Source organism: Larus michahellis, chromosome 5 (assembly GCF_964199755.1).
Source record: "Larus michahellis chromosome 5, bLarMic1.1, whole genome shotgun sequence".
In the NCBI taxonomy this organism is placed as follows: Eukaryota; Metazoa; Chordata; class Aves; order Charadriiformes; family Laridae; genus Larus; species Larus michahellis.
The window spans coordinates 45,650,803-45,677,395 of NC_133900.1; the positions used below are offsets into that span (position 1 = coordinate 45,650,803).

General features: G+C 70.1%; 2 protein-coding genes across 7 annotated transcripts; both read left to right on the forward strand.

The window, feature by feature from the left end:
• The first annotated feature begins 425 nt into the window (after positions 1-425).
• PCGF1 (polycomb group ring finger 1) lies at positions 426-5,549 on the forward strand. Of its 6 annotated transcripts, none has more exons than XM_074587030.1 (9): positions 426-854; positions 1,651-1,756; positions 1,996-2,148; positions 3,431-3,502; positions 3,688-3,796; positions 4,397-4,430; positions 4,650-4,736; positions 4,826-4,906; positions 5,379-5,549. In XM_074587030.1, exons 1-9 carry the CDS (start codon positions 759-761, stop codon positions 5,424-5,426), a joined length of 786 nt encoding a protein of 261 aa, XP_074443131.1. In that variant the 5' UTR covers positions 426-758; the 3' UTR covers positions 5,427-5,549. The 6 variants fall into 6 exon arrangements, with proteins under 6 accessions (XP_074443131.1, XP_074443128.1, XP_074443130.1 ...); XM_074587027.1 differs by having other exon boundaries at positions 440-854; positions 4,397-4,532; XM_074587029.1 differs by having other exon boundaries at positions 440-854; positions 4,397-4,532; positions 4,832-4,906.
• Positions 5,550-20,195: 14,646 nt separating this feature from the next.
• Positions 20,196-25,141, forward strand: LBX2 (ladybird homeobox 2). The gene is made up of 2 exons (XM_074587034.1): positions 20,196-20,749; positions 24,097-25,141. Exons 1-2 carry the CDS (start codon positions 20,425-20,427, stop codon positions 24,525-24,527), a joined length of 756 nt encoding a protein of 251 aa, XP_074443135.1. The 5' UTR covers positions 20,196-20,424; the 3' UTR covers positions 24,528-25,141.
• The last annotated feature ends 1,452 nt before the right edge of the window (positions 25,142-26,593 follow it).

Sequence of the window (26,593 nt, forward strand, 5' to 3'; positions counted from 1 at the left end):
CCAGCACAGCCCCTTCCACCTCCCGTCCCCCTCGCATCCACCCGCCCCAGTAGAACCCCCCCGCGCCCGCCATCCCCCAGCTCGCCCCCCGACGTGTCCCCCCCGCCTCACCCCCGCGCCCCCCACGGTTCCGTGCGGACCCTGCAGCCCCCGGGGTCACTGCTCGGGGGGACTCGCCCCTCGGCACAGCGGGGCCCCCCCTAGTCGCCCGCACCGGGGTGGAGGCGAAACGGGACCCCCCCCACTGCCGACCCCCCCGCCCTCGGTGCCCCCGCGGTGCTCTGCTGCCCCCTGGCGGCGTCCCGTGGCACCACGCCCGCGCAAGGGCCTCTGTGATTGGCGGCGGCTGCTGTCTGTCAAGAGAGAGCTCCCCCCACCATTGGCCACCAATTGGGGGTGCCCACCCTCCCCCCAAAGCGGCTCCGGGCAGTTCCGCGGCCGTTGCCCGCAGACGGACGGCACCCCGCCGGTCCAGACCGGGCCGGTCGGGGGTCCCCTCCCGCCGAGCGCCCCGGACGGGCCCTGCGGGTCGGGGTCAGGGTCAGCACCGGGGTCAAGGTCAGCGCCCGTGCCAGCAGCGGGCCGCGCTCCCCGCCGCGCCCGGCAGAGGGCGGCCGCGCTCCGCGCCGGCCCGGCCGTTCCCGGCATGCCTTGCGGCGCGCGGGGCGTGGCGGGAGCTGTAGTCGGCGGCGCGGGCGGTGCCGGCCGCGCCCCGCCCCGAACCCGGAAGTGCGCGGGGAGGCGGAGGAGGTTCTAAGATGGCGTCGCCTCCTCAGGGGGGCCCGATGGCGATCGCCATGCGGCTGCGGAACCAGCTCCAGGCCGTCTACAAGATGGATCCGCTCCGGAACGAGGCGAGCGGCGGCGGGCGGCGGGCGGCGGGCACGGGGCTGGCGCATGCGTGGGCGGAAGAGGGCGCCGCGCCGCCGCTCGGGGGGCGCCGGGGCCGCGCAGGCGCCGTGCGGGCCGGGCCTGCGCATGCGCGGGGGGGACGCCCACGCCGCGGGAGGGCGGAGCCGCGGGGGGGCGGGGCCGGGACACATACGAGGGGGCGTGGTCAGTTGGGAGGGGCGGGGCCAGGCGCGGGGAAGGGGGGCAGGGGGCGGGGCCAGGCGCTGGAGGGGCGGGGCCAGGGCTGGGGTGTGGCACAGGTAATTTACGCCCAGCCCCGGCCGGGGGTGGGACCGGCGACGGTGGGTGCCAGGTGGCCCCGTCCCTGCAGGTGCTTGGCCCCGCAGCTGGAGAGAGGGGCCAGCCCCAGCCCCGTCCCCCCACCCTGTCACAGTGGCAGCTCCGTTACGGGCTCCGAGGCCGGGCCGTGGGGCAAAGCCATGGGTGAGCTGGGCCACGGGGTGAGGCTGGGGACAGGGTGGCTCTCAGGGCTGCTGACCCAGGAGCCAGGTCCCTTTGCATCGACCTGGGGGGATCCCTCCACCCGTGCAGGGGTGGGAGCTGCCCACAGTCCTGTGTGCCCCCCACCCTGCTGTCTCTGCGGGACCTGCCCCTGTGTCCCAGGGGGTTCCTGCTGACCGTGGGGCAGGCAGGGGCTTCTGCGGAGGGCAAAAGCCTGGGGTGGTGTGGCCCGCCGGTGCAGGGTGCCCCTCAGGGTGCCAGCCCCGTGGGCCAGGTGACGATGGTGCATCTCTGCAGGAGGAGGTGAAGGTGAAGATGAAGGAGCTGAACGAGCACATCGTGTGCTGCCTGTGCGCTGGGTATTTCATCGACGCCACCACCATCACCGAGTGCCTGCACACGTGTGAGTCTCCATGGGGCGGCAGCAGCTGCTTGTGTGGCTCTGGCAGTGTGGGGTCCCCCTCCAGGCGGGGGCCAGCAGAGCCTCCCCTACCTGCTGGTGGGTCCAGCGCTGCCCCGGGACCGTGGCTCCTGCCTGGAGGGCCAAGGGGGACATATCCTCCTGGTCAACACAGGGTGTCTGGGGGTGTGGGGCTGTGCCACCGCCCTGACTTCCCCGACACCCCCTCCCTCTGGCCACAGTCTGCAAGAGCTGCATCGTGAAGTACCTGCAGACCAGCAAGTACTGCCCCATGTGCAACACCAAGATCCACGAGACGCAGCCGCTGCTCAACCTCAAGTTGGACCGCGTCATGCAGGACATAGTCTACAAACTGGTGCCTGGCCTGCAGGAGAGTGAGTGTCCTGGCATGTGAGGGGAACAGGATCTGGTGTCCCTGGCACGGGTGTCCTGTGGAGGCTGGGGAGGAGCTGTGAGGGGAAGGGCCCAGGGCAGGGAGAGGAACGGGACTTTTGGGAGGTGCTTCTTTGCTGGCTGTGGGACACTCTGTCCGTGGGTCAAGGTCTTCAAAATGCTGCTGACTGTATCTGTGGTGGCTGCTGCAGCCTGGCTGGAGAGGTGGGGCCGAGTGGGGGCATCTTACTATGTAAAAATAGCCCTAGAGTGATGGAGAAGGCATGACAAATGGCCCCCACTCACAGAGGCGGCTGTCAGGGGGCTATGGGTACCGTGCCCAGGAAGCATGCCGGATTTCTCAGGGATGGGGAGCGGAGCAAGGCGGATGCTCAGCGCTGGCACTGCGCGGTTTGGGAGGTTCAGGTGCAGGGACCGGGGCTCTGCACCGTTCCCTTGGCCGTGCTGGTGGGTGGAGCAGCTGCAGAGCTCAGTGGGGAACGGAGCAGGGAGGTGGGTGCTTCGTCAGGGTGTGTTTAACCGGCTCTGGTCCCTGCTGTCAGTGCTCGGGTTCCAGCAGCCGGCCGTGCTCGGCACAGCGGGGCTGGGCTGTGGGGACGGGAGCTGCGTGAGTCGGAGCTGTCTCCACAAGCAGTGTCCCTGGGGCCAGACGCTGAGTGACGGCGCGATGAACCGACAGTCAGTGGTGGTGAATGTAAAGCAGCATGCAGGGAGGGCAGCCCCTGCACCGCAGGCGCAGCGGTGGGCTTGAGATTAGCCACTGTCACTCAGGACGGGGATGGGGACGGCGCTGGGGACACCTCTCTAGAAATCTCAGCCTGCTGTGTGGCCGCGGGGTGCTGGGCACTGCCACGGAGGGATGGAGGCCTGGGCTGGATGGAGGGGACACAGGGGCACAGCAAACACAGCGTGGGTCCTGGTGCCCTGCCCCACAGCAGAGAGGGGAAAAATGGGGAAACGTGTGAGGGACAATGACAGCAGAGACATGTCTGCATGGGCAGGGACAGGGACAGGGCTTGCTGGCCTGTAGTGGGTGTTGGTGGAGACCCCCGGGGACACAGAGGAGGCAAATGAAGAAGGGTCTGGCCACAAGAGCCGCTGGCTGTTGGCTGTGTTGCCAAGCTGAGGTCAGAGCAGCAGGATGGGACGGGGACAGCCTCGGAACCCCTACATCTGGGCACTATGGTGCGGGAAGTCCTACTGGGCTGGGGGGGACATGGGGCAAGGGGGTGTCCCTGAGCAGCACTCGCCTCTCGTCCACAGGTGAAGAGAAGAGGATCCGGGAATTCTACCAGTCCCGCGGCCTCGACCGGGTGACGCAGCCCAGCGGCGAGGGTGGGCACGCTCGGGGGGTGGCGTGGAGGGGTCTGGGGGCAACCGGCTGCAGGGGGAGAGCGGGGTTGGAGCAGGGGGGGTCACACTGCAGCGTCTCCGGGAGCCAGCCATGGCAGTCAGGCAGTGCCGTGGTGCCGGCGGGGCAGAGGCGGGCTGACTCCTGCCCCCTCCCCACATCTCCCCAGACACGGTTGGGGGCGACCCCATGGGGCTCCCCTACAGCACCTTCGATCACTCCCGCGCCCACTACTTCCGCTACGACGAGCACGTCTCGCTCTGCCTGGAGAAGCAGAGGTGAGTGCTGGCAGCGCAGGCAGGGCTGTGGGGACGCCGGCAGAGCCGCTGCCCCTTGGCGTGGTGGGGAGGGGGGCCGGGGGTGGCATCGGGAGCTGGCCTGCGCTTGGGGCGTTGCAGCATCCTATGCCCCCACCTCTGTGGCACTGGTAGAAGGGGGACCCGCCTGAGCCAGGGAGGGTCCTGCCACCCCCCTGGAGCTGCCCAAACTGTGTGTCGTCCCCCCCCCCGAGGCCACAGCCCTGCCTGGCGGCTGCCAGTGTTAATAGCTGTCGGAGCGGGCGCTGCACAGCTGCCTGTCGGCTCCGACAGCAAAGTCAATAAGCAACAGCTCTGGGGGCTGTAATGGGATCGATGGCTGCAGCTCAGCTGCCAGTCCCGGCCGCCGTGCCGGCCTCGTGCCGCCCAGCCGGCCTCAGCTCTGTGCGTGCGTGACGGGCTGGCAGGGGGAGCACCATGGTGGGTGGGGGGCACCCAGCCCGGGGCAGCCCACACCTCTGCACCAGGCTGTGCCCAGGGAAGGGGCAGGGGGGTATGTCCCGCCGCCCCCCGCCTCCCTGCGCCGTTGCTGGCAGGCTGCCCCTTCTCTTCCCTCCACAGCTCCAGTAAGGACAAGAGCAAGGCCGTGCTGCAGGTGAGCGGGGGTCCATGTGGCTGCCCTGCCGGTTTACCGGGCCCCGAGCCCCCAGGCTCTGCCCAGACCTGGCCCCACAGCCCTTGCTCTGGCCTCGGCTTGGTGCGTGGGGTCCCAGGTGGGGTGGGCAGAGGGGAGCTGGGACCTCGCCGCCCGTCGGCGCTGGTCCCACGGGGCTGGGGGCACCCACACCCCCCTGACCCTCTCTGCCTCTTGCAGCAGAAGTACGTGAGATGCTCCGTGCGGGCACAGATCCGGCACCTGCGGAAGGTCCTGTGCCACCGCCTGGGGCTGCAGCTGCAGCATGTGAGTGGGGTGGGGAACGGGTGGGGGGGTCACGGGCCCTGGGTGGGAATCATGGGCCCCCCCCCCCGACACAGCCTCCCCATGTGTAGGTGCAGATCCTGTTCAACAACGAGGCCCTCCCCGACCACATGACGATGAAGCAGCTCTGGCTCTCACGCTGGTTTGGCAAGGTGGGTGTCCTTCCATGGGACGTGTGTGACTGCTACCCGTGCTGCTGTGGCCCTGCCACAGGGGGAATTTGCTCCTAGAGGCCCTATCCCGGGCTGGGGGGCTCAATGGCATCCGGCAGGGGGGAAGCCTCCCCGAGAGGCGGCTTGGGGCAGCGCTGTGCTGGGGACACGGCGGCGGAGCGAGGAATCGGTGACTCAAGGATGATTAATGTCGCTCGCTGGAGCGGCGACACAGGGCGCCCACGGCCATGCCGCAGCCATCCCTGCCCATGGTTCCCGCACGGGTCAGGAGGGTGACGGGTCCCAGAAGGGGTTGGACAAGTTCATGGCGCAGCCCCAGGCCTCTCCATGCTGCATGCCCTGTGGGGAGGGGTCGCTCCTGCCCCCCACCCCGGGATTCTGGCCTGGGGTAGGGGGTGTCTGCCCTGGGGTGAGGGTGCTGGCAGCCCTGACCCTCTTCCTTGCTTTGCAGCCCGCGCCCCTCCTGCTGCACTACAGCATCAAGGACAAGAGGAGGTAGGGGCTGGGGGCAGGCGCTGCCCCCCCGGAGCGCAGCCCTGCTCCTGCACCCCCTGCCCCGCTCCCCCTAACTTAATACACCTCCTCCTCGAGTTTATTTTTTGAATAAAACTGTGGAAAATCCCCCCCGCGTCCTTCCTCTGTCCTGGGGGCGATGTGCTGGGGGGTTGCTATGGGGTCTTTCGAGGGAGGTGGCTGGGCTGGGGGACCTGCTGAGTCCCCCTGACCCCCAGCAGCGGGGCTGTATGGGGGGAGGACAGTGCCCCCCCTGCAGGGCTGCTGCTGGGGGTGGTGTAGGGTGCATCTGCAGGGTTGGGGGGGGGACACCCACACTGGGTGAGGAAGAGCTATGGGGTGCACTATGGGGGTGTGCAATGCGGGGGGGGCCCTGGACAGTGGGTGCAGCTTTCTGGGGGTGGGCGGCTGGGCTGTTGGGGGGTGCACCAAGGGCAGCGGGTGCAGCGCTTGGGGGGGTATTGGGGCCGTGGTTTGAGGCAGGGGTGGGATGCAGCCCCCTCCCCCGTTCCTCTGCAGCGTGGGGGCGCGCAGCCCCTCGGCCGAGCGCAGTTGTGCGGGCGCTCGGCACAGATTAATCACCGTCACGGCTGCCTGGCGCATGTCCCGGCCCCCCCCTCGCTCCTAGCCCCCCGCCCCCTCCCGCCGCCGCCGGTGCCAGAATCCCAATGAGGAGTGATGGGGAAATAACACGCCTGTCGCCTCGGCGCAGGCTGCGCGCCCCCCCGCCGCCCGCACATAATGAGCCGTAATAAAGTCATGGGCCCTTTGATTGCCTGAGCGGAGGGGGGGGGACGGGGGACGCGCCCCCCCCACCCAGCTCCCCAGCGCTCGCCTAATTAGCCCGCTATTGTGGGGACAATATCGCAGCCATCTGGGCCGCTGCCGGAGCGCGGCGGGGTCGGGCGTGCGGCGGCCCCGGGCCCAGCTGCCGGCGCGGGGCGGCTCCGGGGTCCCCTGGTGCGGGGGTCCCCCGGTGCGGGGCCGGAGCCGGCGCCGTGCTCCTCCTCGCCCGGGCGCCGCAAACACGATCCGGCGGCTGCGTCCCTATTCCCGGAGGAGGAACAGGTGCCGGCTCCCGCTTGTCCCGGGTTCTCCCTGGAAAGCGGCTACGGAGGGGCCCTGAACACCGGCAACGGGTGCCCTTGGAGCGGTGTCCTGGAGCTGGGCCGGACGTCCCCGCGGTCCTGCTGGGGAGCCCCGCACCGTGTTGTCCCCTACAGGCGCCCCGCGCCCCCCCCCCGCAACCCCCCACCCCGGGGGTCCCCAGCCCCGCGGCCGTGGCCCGTCCCTCACCCCCAGCCCCGCACCGGCGCTGACCCCGCGCCCGGGACCCCGCGAGCCGCCGCCGCCGCCGCTGGGGGATCCGGTTACCGGCCCCTCTCCCCGGCCCAGCTGTCGGCCATCCCTCACTCGGGGGCGGCCACGGCCCCCCCGTGCCGAAAGCCGCTGCTAAGTACGTGGTGAAACGCGGGCAGAGGCCAAGGGTCAGCGGGACACTCGTCCCGGGACGGGGATCCCTGGCCGGCCGGGGGTCCCCGGGCCGGTGGGGAGCGGGGGAGGGCTTTGTGCCCCCACCCGGCCCCACAAACGCCCCGCGGTGCCGGGGGCCTCCCCAGGACGGGTGCCGCCCGTCGGCACCCAGGTACGGCTTGGCCGGGCATAGCCGCCGCCCTGTCCCGCAGCACAGGCGATGGCCGGGCTCCGCGACACCACCCTCCGACGCCCACCGGGGCTCCAAACCCCCCTCCCCGGGGCAGCCGGAGGGGCGCGGGGTGGGGGTGCAGGCGGGGGTCGCAAGCTGGGGAGCGGGGAGGGCAGCGCGGGCGTGGGAGCGGGCGAGTGGGTGGACGGACGGATGGATGGATGGATGGCGGGACGGCGGGGGCGGCGGGCGGCCAGGCGGGGGCCATCCCCGTGTCTTTCAGCAGCGGCTCTGGCAGCCGGTTACAGACGGCAGAGCAGGAAGCGGGAGCGGGGCCGGGGAGCCCCCCGCACCCCCCCCCCGAGCTCCGCGCCCCCCTCACTTATCAGCGCCGGCCGCGGAGGAGCCTAATTCAAACCAACTGCGGGGCTGACGTTGGTAAATGAGCCCCTGCCGGGACGGGAGCAGGGGCTAGTGCGGGGGTCGGTGCCAGCGGGCCCCTGCCCGCAGCCCGGCCTGGCCCCATCGCCTGCCGGGGCCTGGGGCTGCACCGTGCCCGTCCCCCCCCCCCCGCCCCCCGCCGCCGTGGGGTGCCAGAGTCCAGCAGGGGCTGGGGGCAGCTGGTGGTGGTGGGGCACCCCCGAGTGCAGGGTTTGCAAGGGGAGCAAGGGGAGATGGGGGGTTCGGGGAAGCCCAGGGGGCAGGGAGAGGCTGGGGATGCAGGGGGAGCCCCAGGCAGCCGTGGAGATTGGGGTTCACAGGGGGAACGCAGTGGGGGGGGCAGGAAGAGCTTGGCTGAGGGATGCATGATGAGCCCAGGGGAGCAGAGGAAGCCCGGGGGTGAGGATGGACTCGGGGGTGTGGGGAGCCCCCGGTCCCTGATGCTTGTCCCCGGCACAGGCTGAGGCCATGGGCAGTGCCAGGGGGCAGCGGTACATGGACAGGTGCCAGGATGGGGTCCCACACCCCTGGTCTGGCCGTGGGGTCGGTGGGGGCCAGCTGCGAGCCATGGTCACGCCGCTTAGCACGGGGTGAAGGCACTTTGATATCCCGTCCCCCGTCATGCTCCGAGGGGGCTAATGGCCCCAGGCTCCAGCCCGGCAGAGAGGGAAACCTGAGCCCCTCGTTCCACCGGCCCTAACCTGGGGGGCGGCACAGGCTGCGCAGCCTTGCTCGGGAGGACCTGGGCAGGGCCCGGTCACAGCACAGCCCCCAGCATGGCTCCCGATGGCCAGGGGGCTGGCACCCTTGGGGCTTCCGCTCGCCTGCCCTCAGGTCCCTGGGGCGACCCTGGCTCTGCAATGGGGACACTGGCATCCCCCAGCCCAGAGGGTCCTGGGTCCAGTGAAGGGATTGGAGCCGGGTGAAGGGACAAATGGCCCCACCTCAGCCCCTGGGGTGACGCCAGGGCAGGGATGTGCTGCCATGGGTTGCCCACCATGCTGCAGGGATGCTCCAGCCGTGCCAGGAGCCTGTGGGTGCAGACAGGTCCTGCAGCCCCCGTCCTGGGCGAGCAGCAACAGGGCAGCTCAGCAGGAGGACTAACTCATCACAGGGCTGCCAGAAGGACGTGAGGGACCCCTCGGAGGGACCCCTCACCCCCACGGCCCCCACAGCCCTGCAGCCTGTGTGGCTGGGGGCCACTATGGAGTGCCAGGGTAGGGGGCACTGGGGGCATGGCAAACCCCAGGGGAATGGCATCACCACTACCATCGCCTATGCCAAGGTCCCCAAGCACCCCATCCTGCTGCCCCCCTCCTGCCCCACGGCCTCTCCCCACCACCCTTTGCTGGGACTCATCCCCCCTTTCCTGCTGCCCCTTGGCATAGACAATGGGTGGGACAGTGGGACCTTGGGGAGCTGGTCCCCACGGGGAGGCTGTGGGGTGGTGACCCCCACAAGACTCTGTAGGTGCCCAGCAGAGGGGCACAGCACAGCCCCCTCCAAAGGGCTCATGTAAAGCAGCTGCCCCATGAGTGCTCACCCCAGGGGTCCCACGGGTGGGCACAGGGGCCAGACTCCCAATGCCACCTGGGCAGCTGGCACATGGTGCTGGCACCGGCCGTGCCACAGGCGAGTGGGGCTGCCACAGGCATGCTGAGCATCCCCGGCTCCACGGTCCCCACCACGCTCTGGCAGCACTGTCTCCCGTGCGCTGCCTCCTGACAGAGACAAATGAGCTGCCCGCGCCTGCCACCACCTTCACACCCCATTGCCGGGGTGAGTGGGGCAGCACCCGGGGACCCGGTGCATGGGGCCAGCCCCGTGACCCCCACACACGGCATCACCATGGCCTCCCGGCTCCAGCCCAGGCACTGCCGGCATGGCAGCACCGTGCTGCCAGGCCAGCTGCCGGGCCGCACGGCAGGGCCCCGCTCATCTGCCAGCCCGCGGCACAGCGGGACCTGCCAGTGCCTCTCTGCGGGGCGCAGGATGGATGGGCACCGTGGGGACACATGTGACAGGGCCCAGACAGCATCACCCCACACCCTGACCCCCGTCCCATGCTGCAGCCCACCCTGGGAGCGCCCACCGGACCCATCGGGGGACATGGCCGTCCTTGCCGGGCACCCCGGTGACCACCAACGCATGGCACGGGCATGCTGGCATATGGCTGTCATGGTGGGAATGAGCTGTCATGTCGGCACGGGGAAATTACCCTGTAACGAGGCACGCTGGAGATTAGGCTAATGAGAAAATCAAAACACAATTTAATTCCTGTCACCGCCTGATCGTCTTTAAACGACGCCGTGCGGTTCTGACGGGCCGGCATGCTGTGCCCGCACGCCCTCCGGCACCGTGCCGGCACCGACTGGCCCCCACCATGCCCAGCGCGGAGGCAGCGGGACCGGGGCGGGCGGAACAGCAGTACCCGGCTTCCTGCCGGCTTCCCGCGGATATGGGCACCGGCGCTGGCACCGGGACGCCCCACTACCGTGGGAACGTGGAGCAGGGGGGCACCTTCCTGTGGACGGAGTAGCTGCAGCTGGTCCTGTCCTGGCCCTGGGGGATGTGGCTGTGGGCATCTGGGAAAGTGGCGTTAGCCACAGGGAGCCCCTTCACCACTTGGCAGCCCCCACCAGCCCCCAAGACCCTGACACCGCCCGCAGCCATGCTGTCCCCACCATGGGACAGGGGGCTGGGACTGGTGTAGTACCCAGGGGAGCTCGGGCCAGCCTGGGCTGGTGATGGGAGCAGCCATGGCACCCAGACCCAGCAACCAGCTCTGCCAGTGTCCCCTTTGGCGTCCCCAGCCCCGGCTGCAAGGAAGAGCCCGGGCCCGGCATCCTCCAGGTGCTGGGTGGCGACAGGGCGGGTGCCCCCAGCAATCTCCAGGCGCGGACGCGCGGCAGGGCCGTGGGAGCGGGGGCGGGAGGGCACCCCCTCACCTTTCCCGGTTTATCTTGGACGGCGGCGTTTCCTCCGGCCCTTTGTCTGCGAGGCTGCGGCTGCCCGCGCCCCCCCCGGCCTTCCTGCGTGCCGTCGGGCACAGTGCGGAGGGGATGCACGCTGGGGCTGTGCTCACACCACGGGACCACCGCCCCGGCACGCCCCACCGGGCTCTGTGGGATGGGACCACCATGGAGGGGGGGTCTCAACGCCCACAGGGGGGCCCCACAGCCAGCCCCGTGCCCTGACCGTCTGTGCGCATGGGATGCACACGGGATGCACACGGGATGCACACATGGGAGGCACAGGGTGGGCACAGGGTGCAGGTGTGGGGTGCTGGCAGACAGGGAGGTGCCACCCAGGTCCCCAGGGCTGGGACAGCATCGGTGCCATGGCGTGGGTGCCATGGTGTGGGTGCCACGGCACGGTGCTCACTGGCCCCGCTATTGTTGCGGCCGCAGCCCCGCGCAGCCTTTGAAGTTGGGCGACTTCCTGCCCCGGTTTTATGGCCCGATCTGTCTGCGCCGCGCGCTTCCCCCGGCCATAAATCACTTGGCGCTGGGAGGCTCGGGGGAGCTCGGCGCGGCCGACCGCACGCCCACGGCCACGGCCCTAGTGAGGGGCACCGGCCGAGCCCATGTTCACCTGGGACCTGCCCGGGGCAGGAGAGGACCCCAGCCTGAACCTTACGGCACTGCCGAGACAGTGCATGGACACACACCGTGGGATGGCATCTGGTGCCCTCGGCTCCAACCGGCCACACTTCGCCCCCAGCAAAGGAGCCGTGGGCACGGGCAGCCGGCTGCCCTGGAGCCATCCCAGCCAGGGATGCTCCCCTCTCCCCTGCAGGGTCCCAGGGCATGGCTGGGCGGGGGGCGTTCCACAGCCCCAGGCAGGGTGGGAGACGCAGGATGGGTGCTCCTGCCTCCCTGCCCCCTGGCCCCGTGCATACTCCCATACGTGGGGCTGCGCACCCCCGGTGCCGGCACCCTGCCCCGGCACTGCGGGAACAGACAACACCAGCCATGGTCTTTCCCCACAGCCCCACTGGACCCCCCTCCTCCACACTGACCCCCTGCCAGTAAAACATGCTGCAGTTCAACGGGAGAGACCCACGGTCAGGGTTTTTAGGGCAAATCACGGCAAATTTGGGAACACGGGCAGCCAGTGAGGGCTCAGCCCAGCCCAATGCACCGCGCAGTGCGGCCGGTGCTGGGGTTGCCAGAGGGTCCCTGCTGCCCCGCTCCCTGTCTGGCCGCCCCCAGCACCCCGAGGCTTCCGGCTGGGCTCAGTGCCGGCGGCGCGGGCCCGGCGCAGCGGTTACCTTGGCTATTCAGAGCATTTCCTGGGTTTTATTGTCTTCCCCTCCTTGTCCCACCTTCCTCGCAGGAAGCCCTCGGTCCCGGTGGAGCCAGCGGCTCCGTGCCCAGCAGGACGATGCTCCCGTCCTGCTCCCTGCTGCGCCACAGGCAGAATCATGGTCGGCTCCCCGGCATTCCCACTCCTGGCCGGCAGCTACCAGCAGCAGCGCCCACCTGGGGGGATGGGGCACTGGGATGTGCCATGAGACCCCCAGCCCTGCCAGGGCATCACCGGGCTTAGTGATCACGGATGCTCCATGCACACACCAGGCTGAGGCCCCACTGCAGCCGTGCTGGCATCAATGCCCTCCCCAGTGTGCCGGCATCATGGCATGCTGGGGCCCAGCAGCATCCATGTGCCCTTTCCCGGTCCAGCCAAGGCTCTGCCAGGCCGTGACAGGGCTGCAGGCAGGGTCCAGGCTCACTCCCACCACAACAGCTCCATCGTCACCGTCCAACTGGGAAGGCAGGAGCGGGATCCCTGGCAGTGGGTAGGGGATGCTGAGCAGGCAGATCCCTGCCTTGCCACGGCGCATCCCTAGGCGGGGGGGGTGTGAGGGATGCCCGACCCCCATGGGGCAGAAAGACCCCTGGGCGATGCCAGGCTGAGGGTACCACGGGAGGGCAGCGAGCCCCACCTCCAGCCCCCCATTAATGCTGCCCCTTGCCCATGCTGGGCTCCAGGCCCCCCCGCACCCATCTGCAGCCCATCCCCAGCCAGGGCAGGGGGTCCTGCTGCCCACGGGGCGGGCAGGGTCCGGTGGGTGTCCCCGGAGACCCGTTCCCAGTGGGGACAAGGCTCATCTTGCGGCGGCTGCCACCCGCCCGGTCCCGCTCTCCCTAAATCAATTCAGTGGGTTATTGAAACGCCGCGTCTCCGTCTGGCGGCTAATTGCATGTGATCCCCAATCACGCGGGCGGCGCGGGCCCCTCTCCCGCTCCACGATTACACAGCACCCGCACCCGGTGGTTCTGCCAGCAGCTCGGTGGCACCACGCACCCGCTGCAGTGCAGGGGCTGGGGGGGCAGGGAGGGTCCCCAGCGCGGCCGAGGGGTCCTCCCAGCGAGCTGAACTGGTGAGCCCTGTCACCATCCTCATCCCCATCCCTGTCCTTGTCCCCATCCCCAGCTCAGGCAGGCACATGCCCATGCCACCTGCCCTGGCCAGGCTGCCATCACCCCACCAGCGCCAGGAACGGTGCGGGGGCTGAGGGGATCGCACCAGTCCCCATCCATCATCCTGCTCTCCTGGCCCACTCCTGCTCCCGTGCCGGGCTAGCCACTGGTCCCTGCACCACCGCCCCAGCCTGTGTCCAACTGAACCCCCCACACCCCGTGGGGCCTTGGGCGGCAAATTCCAAAGGGCACCCGGGAAGATTAATCGCGGGGCTGACAGCCGGGCCAGCCAGTAACCAGATCGCCCCGCTGGGAGCAGGAATGCGGTGCTGCCGTGCTGACCCCACCACCCCTGCCATGGCCCAGGGACTGCCCCACCACACGGGGGTCACCGCGGACCATCGTGGACAGACAGGCCACCGTAGACCTGGTCATGGTGGGTGCCCTGCCCCACAGCCCCTGCCCCAGGCTGGGGAACAGCCCCCTGGCCCCCAAACCCACTGAGGCAGCGTTCCCAGGTCCCCAAACCCACAGCAGCACATCGCCAGGATGCCTGGACAAGCAGGGTCCCCAGTGTCCCCATGACAGGAGTGACGCTGTCACCACAGTCCCCATACGGGCATAGGTGCCATCCCCTGTCCCCACATAAGGAGGGACACCATCCCTGGATGTGCCTTCCCCCCCACCACATGCTTCCTTTCCCGCCGCCCCAGGGGCTCTGCCTCCCTCCCCATGCCCCCAGCTCTGGGGAACAGAGGACCCCCCCATCCCCCCACAGCCAGCCCACAGGACGGGGACAGGCCAGGGGACATCTGGCAATGCTGGGGTCTGTGCAAGGGTAGATACCAGTGGGCAGGAGGGTCCGATCCTGCACCGGCATACTGGACGGCTGGCCCCCACCTCCGTGCCATGCCATGCCGTGTGGTGCCATGCCGTGGGGGCTGTGGGACAGCTGCCGGGTCTAGAGTTACGGTGGTGGCTGGGGGCAGGGAGCGGGGAGGAATGGGGTCCTTGCAGTGGGGTCCCCCCCAGCCTCCCTCCCGGAGGGTCCCGCTGGAGCGCAGGGCCAGACCCTGCCTGGGCAGGGAGGATGCAGGACAGACCGGGGCTAAGAATAGAGCTGGGCTGGGATGGGAGGAGGAGGAAGGATGGGGCTTCCTCTGCGACGGCTCTTCTTCCTCCCACATGGCGTGGCATGGCGTGGCACGGCCCTCACCATGTCCCTCACCAGGATGGCTGGGTCCCCCTGGCTCTGGGGCACACAGGTGTCCCCATGCCCATGTGTGTCAAGTACCCAAATGCGTACACTGATGGTCACACACACGCACGCACACACACACAGACACACAGCCCCCCACACTATCCCACCTGGGCACCCCACACACGTGGGACAGGGCCAGCCTGGGTGTCACCTGCTCCCCCCACAAGGTCCCGCACCCCCAACCCCCTACGTGACAGCCTGTGCTGGGACATGCAATCAGCGTCAGCCCCAGCAGCACCGTGCCCGCTGCCCGCACCAGTGCCGCCGCGTCGCACCCCCCCTCCCCGCCCCCCCCGCCACCGCTGCCGCGTTTCATTGCACTTTTCTTTTTAATTAACCTCTGAGCGGCGCGGCCGGGCTGCCTCCCTGAGGTTAATGATATCAGTGACCCAACCCGCCGCAGCCCATCGATCCCCCCAGTCCCGTGCGCTGCCAGCTCGACGGCCAATGGATGGGTCTGGGGGCGCAGGCTGGGATGCTCTCACGGTGGGCACCCCAGTCGGCCCCAGACAGGGGTCCCTGCTCCCACAGGGTGACACGTGCCAGAGGAATGGCAGCCCTGCCAATGGCTGCTGCAGCCCTGCCATCCCTGTGTGTCACCCTGCGCGGGACGCTGCCAAGGGTGCCCTGCTCACCCTCATCCTCGCCCACCCATCGCCTGGTCCCGTGAGGCCATGGGTGCCCATCCCCGGTGTCACATCCCCCTACCCCTTGGGCCATCCAGGATCCTCCTCCCGGCCTCTCAGCGGCCCCTCGGCAGTGCCGGGGCTGGGGTGTCCCCCCGCCCCCGCGTCCGCCCCGTCCGTGCTCCTCGCTCAGGTGCGCCCTGTCAGCGTGCGGAGCTTTAATCCGGCGGTCGTTCATCTTGGGCGCGGGGCCGGGCTGTCAGCGGCTCAGACGAGCCATTTCCTCACCGCGCTGCCCGGCGCGGGGCCGAGCCGAGCCCCCCGCGCTCATGCCCTAATTGAATCCGCATGGCCTGGCCGCATGGTCATGCCGGCCCCGTCACCCTACGCCCACCCCCAAGGCCAGGGACGTGCCCACTCCCCATGGAGGCTGGGTTCCCCCAGGTGTCCTGGTGCCATGAGGCCATCAGGGGGACAGGGTGTCCCACACGCAGACACCCCTCGGACCACATCCAGACCCCCCCTACCCCGCTCCAGTTGTGCCCAGTGAGAGCAGGCCAGGGTCTCCAGGGGCTGCCAGGGGTGGCACAGCAGGAGAGTGGTCCCTCGGTGTCCCCCTGCCCCGCGCAGCCCCTGCTCCGGCCGCCCCATCCCGGCTATTTGCGGCACGGGGAAGGAAGCGGCGGCGGTGAGACGGTGCTGCCTGCCCGCTTCCTGCCACAAACAGCCCCCCTGCCTTCGTGGCCAGCGGGCGCACGGCCCCACACAATGGCTCTGCCCCGTGGCGGGATGGGGTTCCCACGGCCCACCACCCCAGCCTGCTCCCCCCGCCAACACCCGGCGTGTCCCCCCGCAGCTCCTCTCCCCTGGCCAGCACAGCCGCGAGCCCCAGATCAACACCGGGAGGAAGCCTGACCCCTGCGGGGGTCCCAGTGTGGGGCCACGCAGGGGTCCCCGGCTTCTGCCCCAGGACTCCTGGTGGGGGCTGTTCCCATCACCCCTGGGGAAGGGGGACAGGACCGTCCCCATCAGCCCTGGGGAAGGGGATGGGACGGTCCCCGCCAACCCTGCCGTGCCGGGGTCAGGGGGCGCAGGCGGGCGACAGCCCGGCGGGGGGGCAGCAGCGTTTGCTCCAGCCGGAGGCTTTGAAATGCAACCCCCCCCACTGGCCCATTTGGCTGGAGTTTGTCCCAGGCCCATATGGAGGCCCTGGAGTGGGGAGGGGGTCCTGCAGGGTGGGGGCGGGTGGCAGCTGGGGATGGGGACGGCGGGACCCCCTGACCCTGGCACAGTGCTGGGTGGGGGTCCCCGCGGTATCCTCCATTGTCCCTGCACGAATGCCCCCCCAAGGCCTGTGTCTTGCTCTTGCCCCCGGTGTGGCCAGTCTCTGGCGCCTCGGCACTGGCGTGTGTGCCACCACACGTGTGCGTGTGCCTGCACTGGCATGTGACAGCTCTGCACGTGAGCTGGCGTCTTGGTGCTCTCTGAGCACCTCCCTGCATGGCCGCTGCACGCCTGCGCACGCCTGTGCATGGCTGTGCCCACACACGCAGCTGGGGGGGTGTCTGCTGGGGGGGGGGGATGGTGGTTGTGCACACACAACACAGCAGGCACACGGGTGTGAGCACCCGCCTCCACCTGCACTCGCCGGCACACGCGTGTGGGAGCAGCTGAGACGCGTGCTGTGCCCCGCATGTCATGTGTCCCCAGCCCCACCACCACCCCGGCACTCCCGGGGGGCACAAGCCCCCGACACTCCTCACCCCAGGCCATCCCTGTCACCATCCCCATCCCCGTTCCCACCCCCGCCACCGCTCCCCTCCGTGCTCGCTGCGTAATGAAGCCGGGGTCAGCCCCGCTCTGGTGCGCACGGTGAGGCCGGTGCGTGTTAATGAATAGATCATTTGCCAACAACCCCTGGCGGGGGATCCCCGGCGTCCCCCAGCTCCCGGCACATTAATCCCCGTTTACCGGGGCGAGGTGTAATCCCATTAGTCGTGGCTTCGCCCGCGGCCGCCGGCCCTGCGAGCGGGGTCAGGATTTATTGCCAATAATTGGCCGGGTCTCCTCCCCCGGCACGGGATGCGGCACTGCCGGCGGCTCCCCCGGTGATGCCCCGCTTGCCTGCTCTACTGACGGTTTAATTTTGCACCGAGTTATTCGCCTTATTAAAGGAAAATTCATTTGCAAGCAATTTCCATGTGCAAACTGCTCTGCAGCTCCAGCTCCGGCGCGGGGCTGGGAGCGCCCCTAATCGAGTTACTGCCAGGCGCTTCGGCACGGAGCTGCGTTATTGAAATGGATCCGCTAAATAATAGATCAGGGGCAGAGCACGGTACTGGGGCATAAGCGTATTAGCAGGCTGAGCCGCCGCCTCCCGCCCCTAATCATGTTACCCCGGCATGGGGAATTGCAGGCACGGCACAGGCACCCCAGCGCGGTGTGAGGTGTCCCGCCAGCCTGCTCCGGGGCTGGCTGCAGTGGGGCTGTGGGCACACAGGGCTGGGTGGCCCCTGTGCCACCAGCGTGGGTGCCTGTGAGCTGGGGCACATGGAGCTGTCGGTGCCTGGAGCCGTGGGTGCCCCTGAGACGGGGTGTCCTGTGTGGGGGGACAGGGCAGCCTCAGCCACTGGCAGGGACGGTCTCCAGAGCATGGACACCCTCCTCTGTGCCTCATCCAGGTGCTGCCACCTACCCCCCTCAGCTCACGCAGCCATGGCAGGCTGGGGGATGGCCAGGGAGCCAAGGGCCTTGGCCTTACATGCAGTCCCAGACCCTCAGAGGACCCACAGGGACCACCCCCGGGGGACCTGAGCCCCAGCAGGATGGAGGTCTGGGAGCCAAGGTGGGGGCTGGCAGTGCCATGCCGGGGTGCACAGCCCTGCAGTGCCCCCGGCTCCTTCCAAGCAACTGTGCCCGTCGCCGTCCCTGCTGTCTGCGGGCGCCCGGCCAGCGCAGGGCGCTCTGCCCCGCTCCGCAGGAAGCTCCAGTGTTCCTGCAAAAAGTCAGAGCGCTCTTTTTGTTTTCCACCATGTGTCCTGCTTTAGGGGTGAAAAGCGTTTCCCATCCTGTGTTCCCGGCAGCTGGAGCTGACGCTTCCCCTGCCCGGCGGCGAGCTGGGGGCCGAGGCTCACCCCGCACTGGGGCTGGGGGCCAGGGGGTGGCTGCGGCAACTGGGGTGACAAACCTGCCACAGGGGTGGGGAGCACTGCTTTGGTGGGGGGCACGCCTGCACTGTGTCCCTCCAGCTGTGCCTGTGCCTGTGCCTGTGCCCTCGCCCTGCCCATAGTGGCTGCCGGGGGCTCAGTGCTGGCTGGGGGCCGGGCGGGATCCGTGCTGCTCAGCCCACCCTGGCACTGCCCTGGGCTGCCTCACTGGGCAGCTCAGGGGGCATGAGTGGGGGTCAAGGAGCGTCTGGTCCCCTGGAACATCCCTGGGCACCTAGCTGCTGCGCAGGGGGTTCACCCCAACTGCTGTGGAGAGATGGGCAGGGGAGATGGGGCGGGGGAGATGGGGCAGTGGTGGTGTCACATCCCATCAGGGTGAGCACTGCAGCTGGAGATCCACCTGGGTCCCAGCCCGGCTCCTGCCTGCCCTGCCCGGTGCCCAGGGCCCAGCCCGGCTGGAATGCTCCAGGCAATGCCGGCCCAGGACACTACAGCAAAGCTCCCTCTGGTCCCCGAGCAGCTGGAGTTGCAGGGGGGGTTTGCTCCGTGGGGCAGGATGGCTGGGAGTCCTGATCAGCGCGAGAACAAGGAATTAGCCTGAGCGGCAATTTCCTGGTGCGTGTCACAGGGCATTAGGCTGGATGGAGCCCAGGGCGCGTGCGCCAGCCAGGGCTGGGACCAGGGGGAGAAGGGCTGTGCACGGGCTGTGCCCCTTCCCTGCCCCTGCCTGCTGGGTGCCAGGGGCCTCGTGTCTGGCACGGTGCCCTCATGTCGTGCGGTGCTGCCTCAGGGAACCACGGCTCATAGGGGTCCAGCTGAGCCTGGGTCCACTGGCAGCTCCTGTGGGGCCGGCAGCCGGGACGGGAGCAGTGGATGTGGCTTTCCTGCACCCCAGGACACGCACCGACTCAGACAAGCGGTGGGAGTCGGACACATGTGCAGCAGCGGCAGCTCCACCATCTTCCCTCGCCTCCCCGCATCGTGTTGCCACCGGCCATGCGAGCAAGCCCTCCGGAGAGGACAAAAGCCGCATGCGAGGCAGCCGTGCAACCGCCACCGTGTCGGCCTGCTGTGACCCACACGCCAGCGAGCGAGGGGCCCTGTGTGCCCGTGGGAGCATGGCCCGTCTGGTGACACCACATCGGGACAACCGCGCTCCCTGGCTGGCACTTCCCGGGTGCCTCTCCCAAATCAGTTCAATCCTGGGCTGCCGGAGCCCCCTCCCCACCCCCGCCCGCCACCCGCTCCGGCATTTAATTGCTCCGGCTGCTGGGAAATTTCAAGGTTGAATTTGTCTAACTCCAATTTCCAGCCGGGGGATCGCGTTCTGCCTTTGTCAGCAAGATTGGAAGCCCCCAACCCCTCCCGGCACCGGCACTGCCGGGTCCCCCTGCACCTGCTCCCCCAGCCCGGCACGATTCTCCCACCGCCCCCCACCCACAGGTTCATTTTCTCTCATTACTGCCATGACCCCTGCGCCCTCCACACCGTCACTGTGTCCCCCCCCGCGCCCGGTATCCTCTTGCCAGGCCCAGAGCATCCCAGCAGCAGACCCATGGGGGCCCTGGGCGGGATCACCCCCCTGGGGCGATTTGGCATCCCCCGGACCCGATCCCACCAGAGGATACGGACCCAGTGTCGACAGCCGGGGCTCACCTGCGTGTGCGGGCGTCCCCAGGATTTTTACGAGCGATTGGGATCCCGGAGCTATTTGTACCGGGGAGGGCAGTGCGAGGGGGGGGGATTTATGACCGGGCCGCGCTCTGAAACCCAAAACCCACCCGAAGCGGCCTAATCACTCCCAGACGCAGCGGCCCCTGCGCTTTTATGGGGCATTTTAGAGCAGGGGAGCTAATAAATTTTTCGCGACGGTAAAAGCCCCGCTGAGGACGCGGGGGCTGGGGGGGGGCGGCCGGGAGGGGGCAGCGGGCACCCACCGTCCGCCCCCCGCGAGGGGGGGATTAAAATCGCTGTACAAGGGTGAGGCGCCCCGTCTACATCCCGGTAGCGGCGGCGGAGAGGGAGCAGTGCCCCCCCTCTCACCCCCTAACTCCCCCCCCCCCGTCGGTGGCTCCTCCTCCTCCCGGTGCCCAATTTGCCGCCCCGGCCCCGGGTCTTTAAGGCTGCGGCACCGGGGCCGCGGTGGGGCTGGGGGGGGCGGGGAGCGGCGGCGGGCGCGGAGCTGCCCAGCCCCGCCGAGCGGCTCCCGGCGCCGGGAGGCCGAGCGCTCCCCGCCGCCGCCGCCGCCGCCGCCGCCGGGCCCCCGCCGAGGGGGCGGGCTGCGCCCGCGGGGTTTAAGTGCGGCCGCGGCTTGATGCGCGGGCGGGACGGCGGCGGCGAGAGGGGGGGGGACCCCGGCGGGATGAGGCGGACGCGGTGCTGAGGCGGGTGCTCCCGGTGCGGGAGCGGGGACGCGCCATGACCTCGGCGCGGGAGGCGGCCGGTTCCCCCCCGCTGCACCCCCCGGGCGGCGGCCGCCGGCGGAGCGCCCTGGACCAGCTCCCGCCGCCCGCCAACTCCAACAAGCCGCTGACCCCCTTCGGCATCGAGGACATCTTGGGGCGGCCCCGCGGCGGGAGCCCCCCCGGCCCCGGCCCCGCCGCGCCCCCCGCCCGGCTCCCCGAGAAGGCGGCCGGGCCCCGCGGCGGCGGCTGCGCCCCGTCCTCGCCGCTCTGCGCGCTGGAGGAGCTCGCCAGCAAAACCTTCCAGGGGCTGGAGCTGGGCGTGCTGCAGGCGGCCGAAGGTACCGGGCGGCGCGGGGCGGCGGGGTCTCCGCCGGGACCGGGGGGACACGGGAACGGGGCAGGGGCAGGTGCCGGTGGCGGTGGCGGCGGGCGGGGAGGGGGCGAGGCTGCGCCGCCACCGGGCCCCTGGCGGGGCCGGGGTCTCTCCTCGCCCTCAGCCCGGCGCGGTCCCGGTAAGTTTCCTTCGTGTCCCGGAGGGGCGAGGTCGGCCGAGAGACCCGGCGGCCGCAGGCCGGGAAGGGGCCGGTGCTCGCCCGGGGCCGCGGGTACACGGCAGCCCAGCCGGGGCAGCCCCGGCACCGCTCCCCGGAGCCGTACCGACGGCCGAGGCCCGCAGGGAGGCAAGGCCCGGGGCCGGGCACCGGGAGCCCGAGCGAGCCCCGGCCGAGCCCGCTCCCCGGCCTGCAGCGGCGGGTGAGCTGCCACCAGGACCGAGACAACGGGGCGAGCAGCCGGGAGCTCCGGGAGGACCGGCCGGCCCAGGCCCGGCAGCTTTACCGGGAGGCGCGGGGACCGACCCGGCCTCGGGCCGCGAGAGCCGCGGTACCGGGCGGTGGATCAGTCCCGCGGCGGCGGCCGGGCTGCACCGAGCACAGCGGGGCACCCGGCCCCGCCGAGCCGTGACCGTGACCGTGACCGAGCGCAGGGGCAGAGCTGCTGATCGGTCCCGTCGGCAACGAAAACCCGTTACCGGCGCCGGCGTCCCCGAGCCCCGGCGGGCTCCGGCGCTGGGAACGGCGGATACGGACGGGCCTCGGTTCTTGGGCAGAAACCCGTTACCGGCGGGCCCGGGGAACCGGCGCGGTTCTCGGCGGGATCGGGCAGCCGCTCCCCGTTCACGGACGTTGCGGCGGCTTCCCCGGGGCACCGGGCCCGGCAGAGCGGCGGGTCGCTGTCCCCGCGGGAACGAACTGGCCTCACCGGTCCCCGGCTCGACCCCAGCGGGGAAACACGCCGTGAGGGCGGACGGACGGACGGACGGACCGAGCGGCAACCGGGCGCCTGCCGCCCGCCCCAGACAAAAGTCCTCCATCGACCGGACAGACGGACACAGTCGGGCGGAGCGCGGTGACCGCGATTAACGAAAAATCCCTTACACGGACAGACAGAGCGGAGCCCCCGCCGTTAACGAAAAAAAAACTTATCAGGACGGACAGACAAAAACGGACAGACAGGACGGGGCTCCGTAATTACCGAAGAAACCCCCACCACCTTAGCCGGCCGGACAGACGGGCACGGACGGGCACAGCGCGGCTCTCGCCGTTAACGAAAAAACCTTTGCCCCGCCGGACAGATGACACGGATAGACAGAGCGGGGCTCCCGTTATAAGCCAAAAAATCCCTTACCTAGACGGAGAGGGACGAGCAGAGCACTGCTCTCACGGTTAACGAAAAAACCCTTGCCCGCCCAGACAGACGGACACGGACAGATATAGCCGGGCTCTTGTAATTAACGAAAAAAAAAAATCCCTTCCCCGGCCGGGCAGGAGCGGGCCGAGCGGCGCTCCGGTAATTAAAGAAACCCCCTTACCGGAAGGACAGACGGACACGGACGGAGTAGGGCTCCCGTGATTAACGAAAAAAAAAATGCCCTTACCCGGCCGGACAGATGGACACGGCCGAGCGGATCATCGCTCCTGTAATTAACGAAAAGAAGCCGTTACACGGACGGACAGACGGACAGACGGACAGAAAGGGGACAGCTCGGGGCTCACGGAATTATGGTAAAGAAAAAAAACGTTATCCGGACGGACACACGGACACGGCCGGGCGGAGCTGGGCTGCGGTAATTAACGAAAAGAGCCGTTGTCCGGCCAGACAGACGGACAGGGACGGGAGGACCGGGGCTTCTGCGATCAACGAAAAAATTCCCTTACCCGGCCGGACAGACGGACAGAAACGGGACAGAGCAGGGCTCCCGGAATGGAGGTAAAACCCCCGATACCCAGCCGGACAGACGGACACGGCCGGACAGAACGGGCTTCTCGTGATTAGCGAAAAAAAAATAAAATCCCTTCCCCGGCCGGGCAGGGCAGGGGGCCCGCGGCTAACGGCGAAATGAACCGGGAGCCACGGACACACGGACAGAAAGAGAACAGATCGAGGTTCCCGTAATTAAGGTAAAAAATCCCGTTACCCGGACGGACAGACGGACACGGCCGGGCACAGCGGGGCTCCCGTGATAAACGAGAAAAAAAACACCTCTTTGCCCCGACGGACAGAAACGGGGCAGCGCGGGTTCCGTGAGTGAGGCAAAGCCCCGTTACACGGCGGACCCACGGACACGGCCGCCGGTAACGAACGACCCAGGCCGCTGCACGGACGGACCCACTCGCAGCCCCCGGCGGGTCGGGGCGGCGGCCGGGGGTCCCCGGGATGCGGAGCCCCCGCCGCGGGCAGAGGGACGGGCTGGGCGGTCCTGGGACCCCTCAGCGGCGGAGGGAGCTGGAGCCGTAACAGGGGACGCACGGACCGACCGGGTCCCGTCGTAACGGGAGCCGCGTTACCGAGCGGCGGATCGGTCCCGCCGGCAGCAGAGAGGTTCTAACGGGCTGGGACCGGGAGCCTGCGGCCGCTGTGGAGCGTTACCGACGCCGCGGGCGGAGACGATCCGCGTCTAACCGGAGCTTTCTCTTCTTCTCCACCGGCAGTAGCGCCGGAGCGCGGCCGGATCGGGGCCTCGGTGCTGCGACGCGGCCGTGCCGAGAGCGGCGGCGGGGACCGGGCCCCGGGGGACCCGCACGGACCCGGGTCCGCCGGCACCAGGGCTCCTGAAAATCGTTGAGCCGAAAGCACAGGCGGCGGCCCCCGCTTCGTGCTGCCGGTCCGGCCCCGCCGCCCGGGGCTCCGCTCCCGGCTCCTCTACCGGCTCCCGGTGCGGGCCGCGGGGCAGCGGGCCGGGATCACGGACCGATCCGGCGCCCGGGTCTTGGGGAGCCGCCGGCGGGGAGGAGCCGGACTGGAGCCCCGGGAGCCCCGGACGGCGCCGCCGGCGGGACACGGGTGGGCTCAGCCCCGCGGCGCAGCGGGCGGCGGCTCCGGCGGGACCGGGGCCGCTGCGGAACGGGGCGGGGGCGGCGGGCCGGGAGGGAGGGAGCGGCGCCGGGCCGGGCCGGGCCGGGCTGGGCCGGGCGGCTCGCGGCTCCCGGTACCAGGCCCCGGGCGGCGTCAAGGGCAGTGCCGGGGCTCGGCTCGGCTGGGGTCGGTTCGACCCGGCTCGGCGTTTCGCGGCTGGGAAGGGGCCGTCGCCGGGCGGCCGTGGGTTGACGGGGCGGGACGGGCCCGGCTGGGCTCGGTGCCGGGTGCCGGTGCCGGTTCCGCCGCGCTGAGCCCGCTGTCCCCGCAGGTCGGGAGCCGCTGGGCGCCTTGGGGCAGCGCCCGGCCTGCAAGAAACGGCGCAAATCGCGGACGGCGTTCACCAACCAGCAGATCTACGAGCTGGAGCAGCGGTTCCTGCGACAGAAGTACCTGTCCCCGGCGGACCGGGACCAGCTGGCGGCGCGGCTGGCGCTCAGCACGGCCCAGGTCATCACCTGGTTCCAGAACCGCCGGGCCAAACTCAAGCGGGACCTGGAGGAGCTGCGGGCCGACGTGGCCTCCCTGCAGGCGCTGCCCCCCGCCGCCCTCCAGCAGCTGGCGGCGATGCCCGAACCCCCGCCGCCCCCCGGACCCGGTCCCGGTCCCGCTCCCGGTCCTGGTCCCGGACCCGGACCCGCACCGCCGCCGCCCGCCGCCGCCGCCGAGCTCTCGGAGGAGGAGATCGACGTCGGGGACTGAGGCGGCGACGGTGAAGGCCGGGGGGGCTACCGAGACTGACCGAGTCCCCGAGCTGGACGGGGCGGCCGCGCTGCCCCCGCCCCGGGGGCAATTGGTGCAATTTTTCGCTTTTTTTTTTTTTTTGTCCGTCTTTCCTTTTTTTTTTTTTTTTTAAATTTTATTTTCTATCGTGTCTGTCCCGCCGGCTCGTCCGCGGCCCCGCCGCCCCGAGAGCCCGGGGCACGGAGTTGGGGCCCGGCCCGGCCCGCCCGGGTGTAAATATTTGGAATAAAGGCGACACCTTATTAAGGACAGCGGAGGGGCTCTGGCGGCGGGCGGGACGGACGCACGGACGGGACGGACGCACGGACGGACGAACGGTAATCCCCGCATCCCCCAGACTGTGAGCACACACCGGGGGGCTGCTCTGCTCTGCCGGCTTACCCGGGCCGGGGGGGGCCTCGCCGGAGGACGGGGCACCAGAGACTCCCCCCGGCACGCTGCCCCGGCTCGGCTGCGCCCGTCCCCCGCCCCGGGCTGCAGACCCCCGTGCACCCGCGCTGCCCCGTGTCCCCCGCTACCGAGAGCCGAAGGGGCCCCTCATCGGGTCCGGAATGGCCGGGGGGGTCACTTGATACGGGCCCGGGCGAGGGGAGGGGATGAAGGGTGCCGGCCCCGCGGAGCGGGAGCAGCCGGGCCGGGGTGGGGGGGAGAGGGGGGCGCTGCTGGCAGCTGCCCCCAAACGTGCTCCGTGTGTACCGAGCCGGCGCTGCACCCCGGCTGCGGGTGGGGAGTGGGGGGCGGGTGTGTATGGGGTGTCTGTGGGTGGGTGGGGGTGTGTCTGTGTGTGTTGGTGCGTGTCCGTGTCTCCGGCCCTACGTGGAGACCCTCACGCCGGCTGCAGGGGGGGCGCAGGACCCGCGGGGACGCCGGGGGGAGTATGAGGGGAGGACACACTCCAGAGGCGGGGAGCAGCACTTGCCCCGCCGTGACGGATCCACTCCCGCGCCGCTGCCCCACGCGTAACCCGAGTGGGGCCCGGGCAGCGCCGGGTGTCAGTACCTCGCTTCCCTCACCCCCCCCGCACCTGCCCCGGCCCGTGGAATCCACACCGCCCCTCGTGACGTCATGCCCCGGTGACGTCACTGCGCGAAGCGGTGATGTCACTCTCTGATAAGCGGGGCGGTCCGGGGAGGGGTGGGGGGTGGGGAGGGGACCCGCGCGGGGGATGGCGGGGTGCGGGCAGCCCCGGGGGGGATGGGGGGTCGGCCCCACATCCCCCCCCCCCCCGCCCCCCGATGAGCCGCTCCATCGCGGGCAGCGCCCCCCGCCCTCCCCACGGTGCCCCATCGAGGCGCCCGGAGTCCGCGGTGACGGGCGGCCGCTGGAGGTGTCGGGCAGCTGCCTGCTCCCTGCCCTTGGCGAGGGGGGTGGGGGGGGTGGGGGTGTCCCCCGAGGCCCCTTGTCACCGCAGCTATGCGTGTGTCGCGGCTGCCAGTCCCTCCAGCATCCATATGAGCCCTCGCTGATCTAATTACGCCGGTGCAAACTTCCGAAGGCAGAGCTTCCCCCCGCCTCCCCTCCTTCCCCGTGTCCCGTCCCCCCCCCCCCCGGTATTTTCTCCGGTTTTAATTGCATTGTCTCGCCCCTCCCCCCCGCGTCGCAGCCGCCCGGCTGAGGGGGGGGGTGGGGGAGAAATGAGATTTAGCCTGAAAGTGCCTTTGAGCATCACCCGGGGGGAATTGCTTTTAATTTGACAGGTAGGAGCGGCGGCCCGGGGGCGACACGCGTGGGGCATGCGCGGCTGCAACGCCCGGTGCGGGCAGCGGAGCCGGGGGGGAGGGGGGGCGACCCCCCCTCCCCCCCGGCTCCGCTGCCCGCACCGGGCGTTGCAGCCGCAGCCGTGGGGTTTGCAGACAGAATGACAGCGAGTGACACCCCCCCCCCCCCCCCCGGGAGCCCTTGCTCCCTGCAACCGTGTCACCCCACGGCCTTGTCACCCCGTAGCTCCTGGCCTTGGCAGAAACAATGGCCCCGGTCCCCGCAGCAGAGCTGAGCGTGGGGCTGCCGGCCCCACATACATGTGT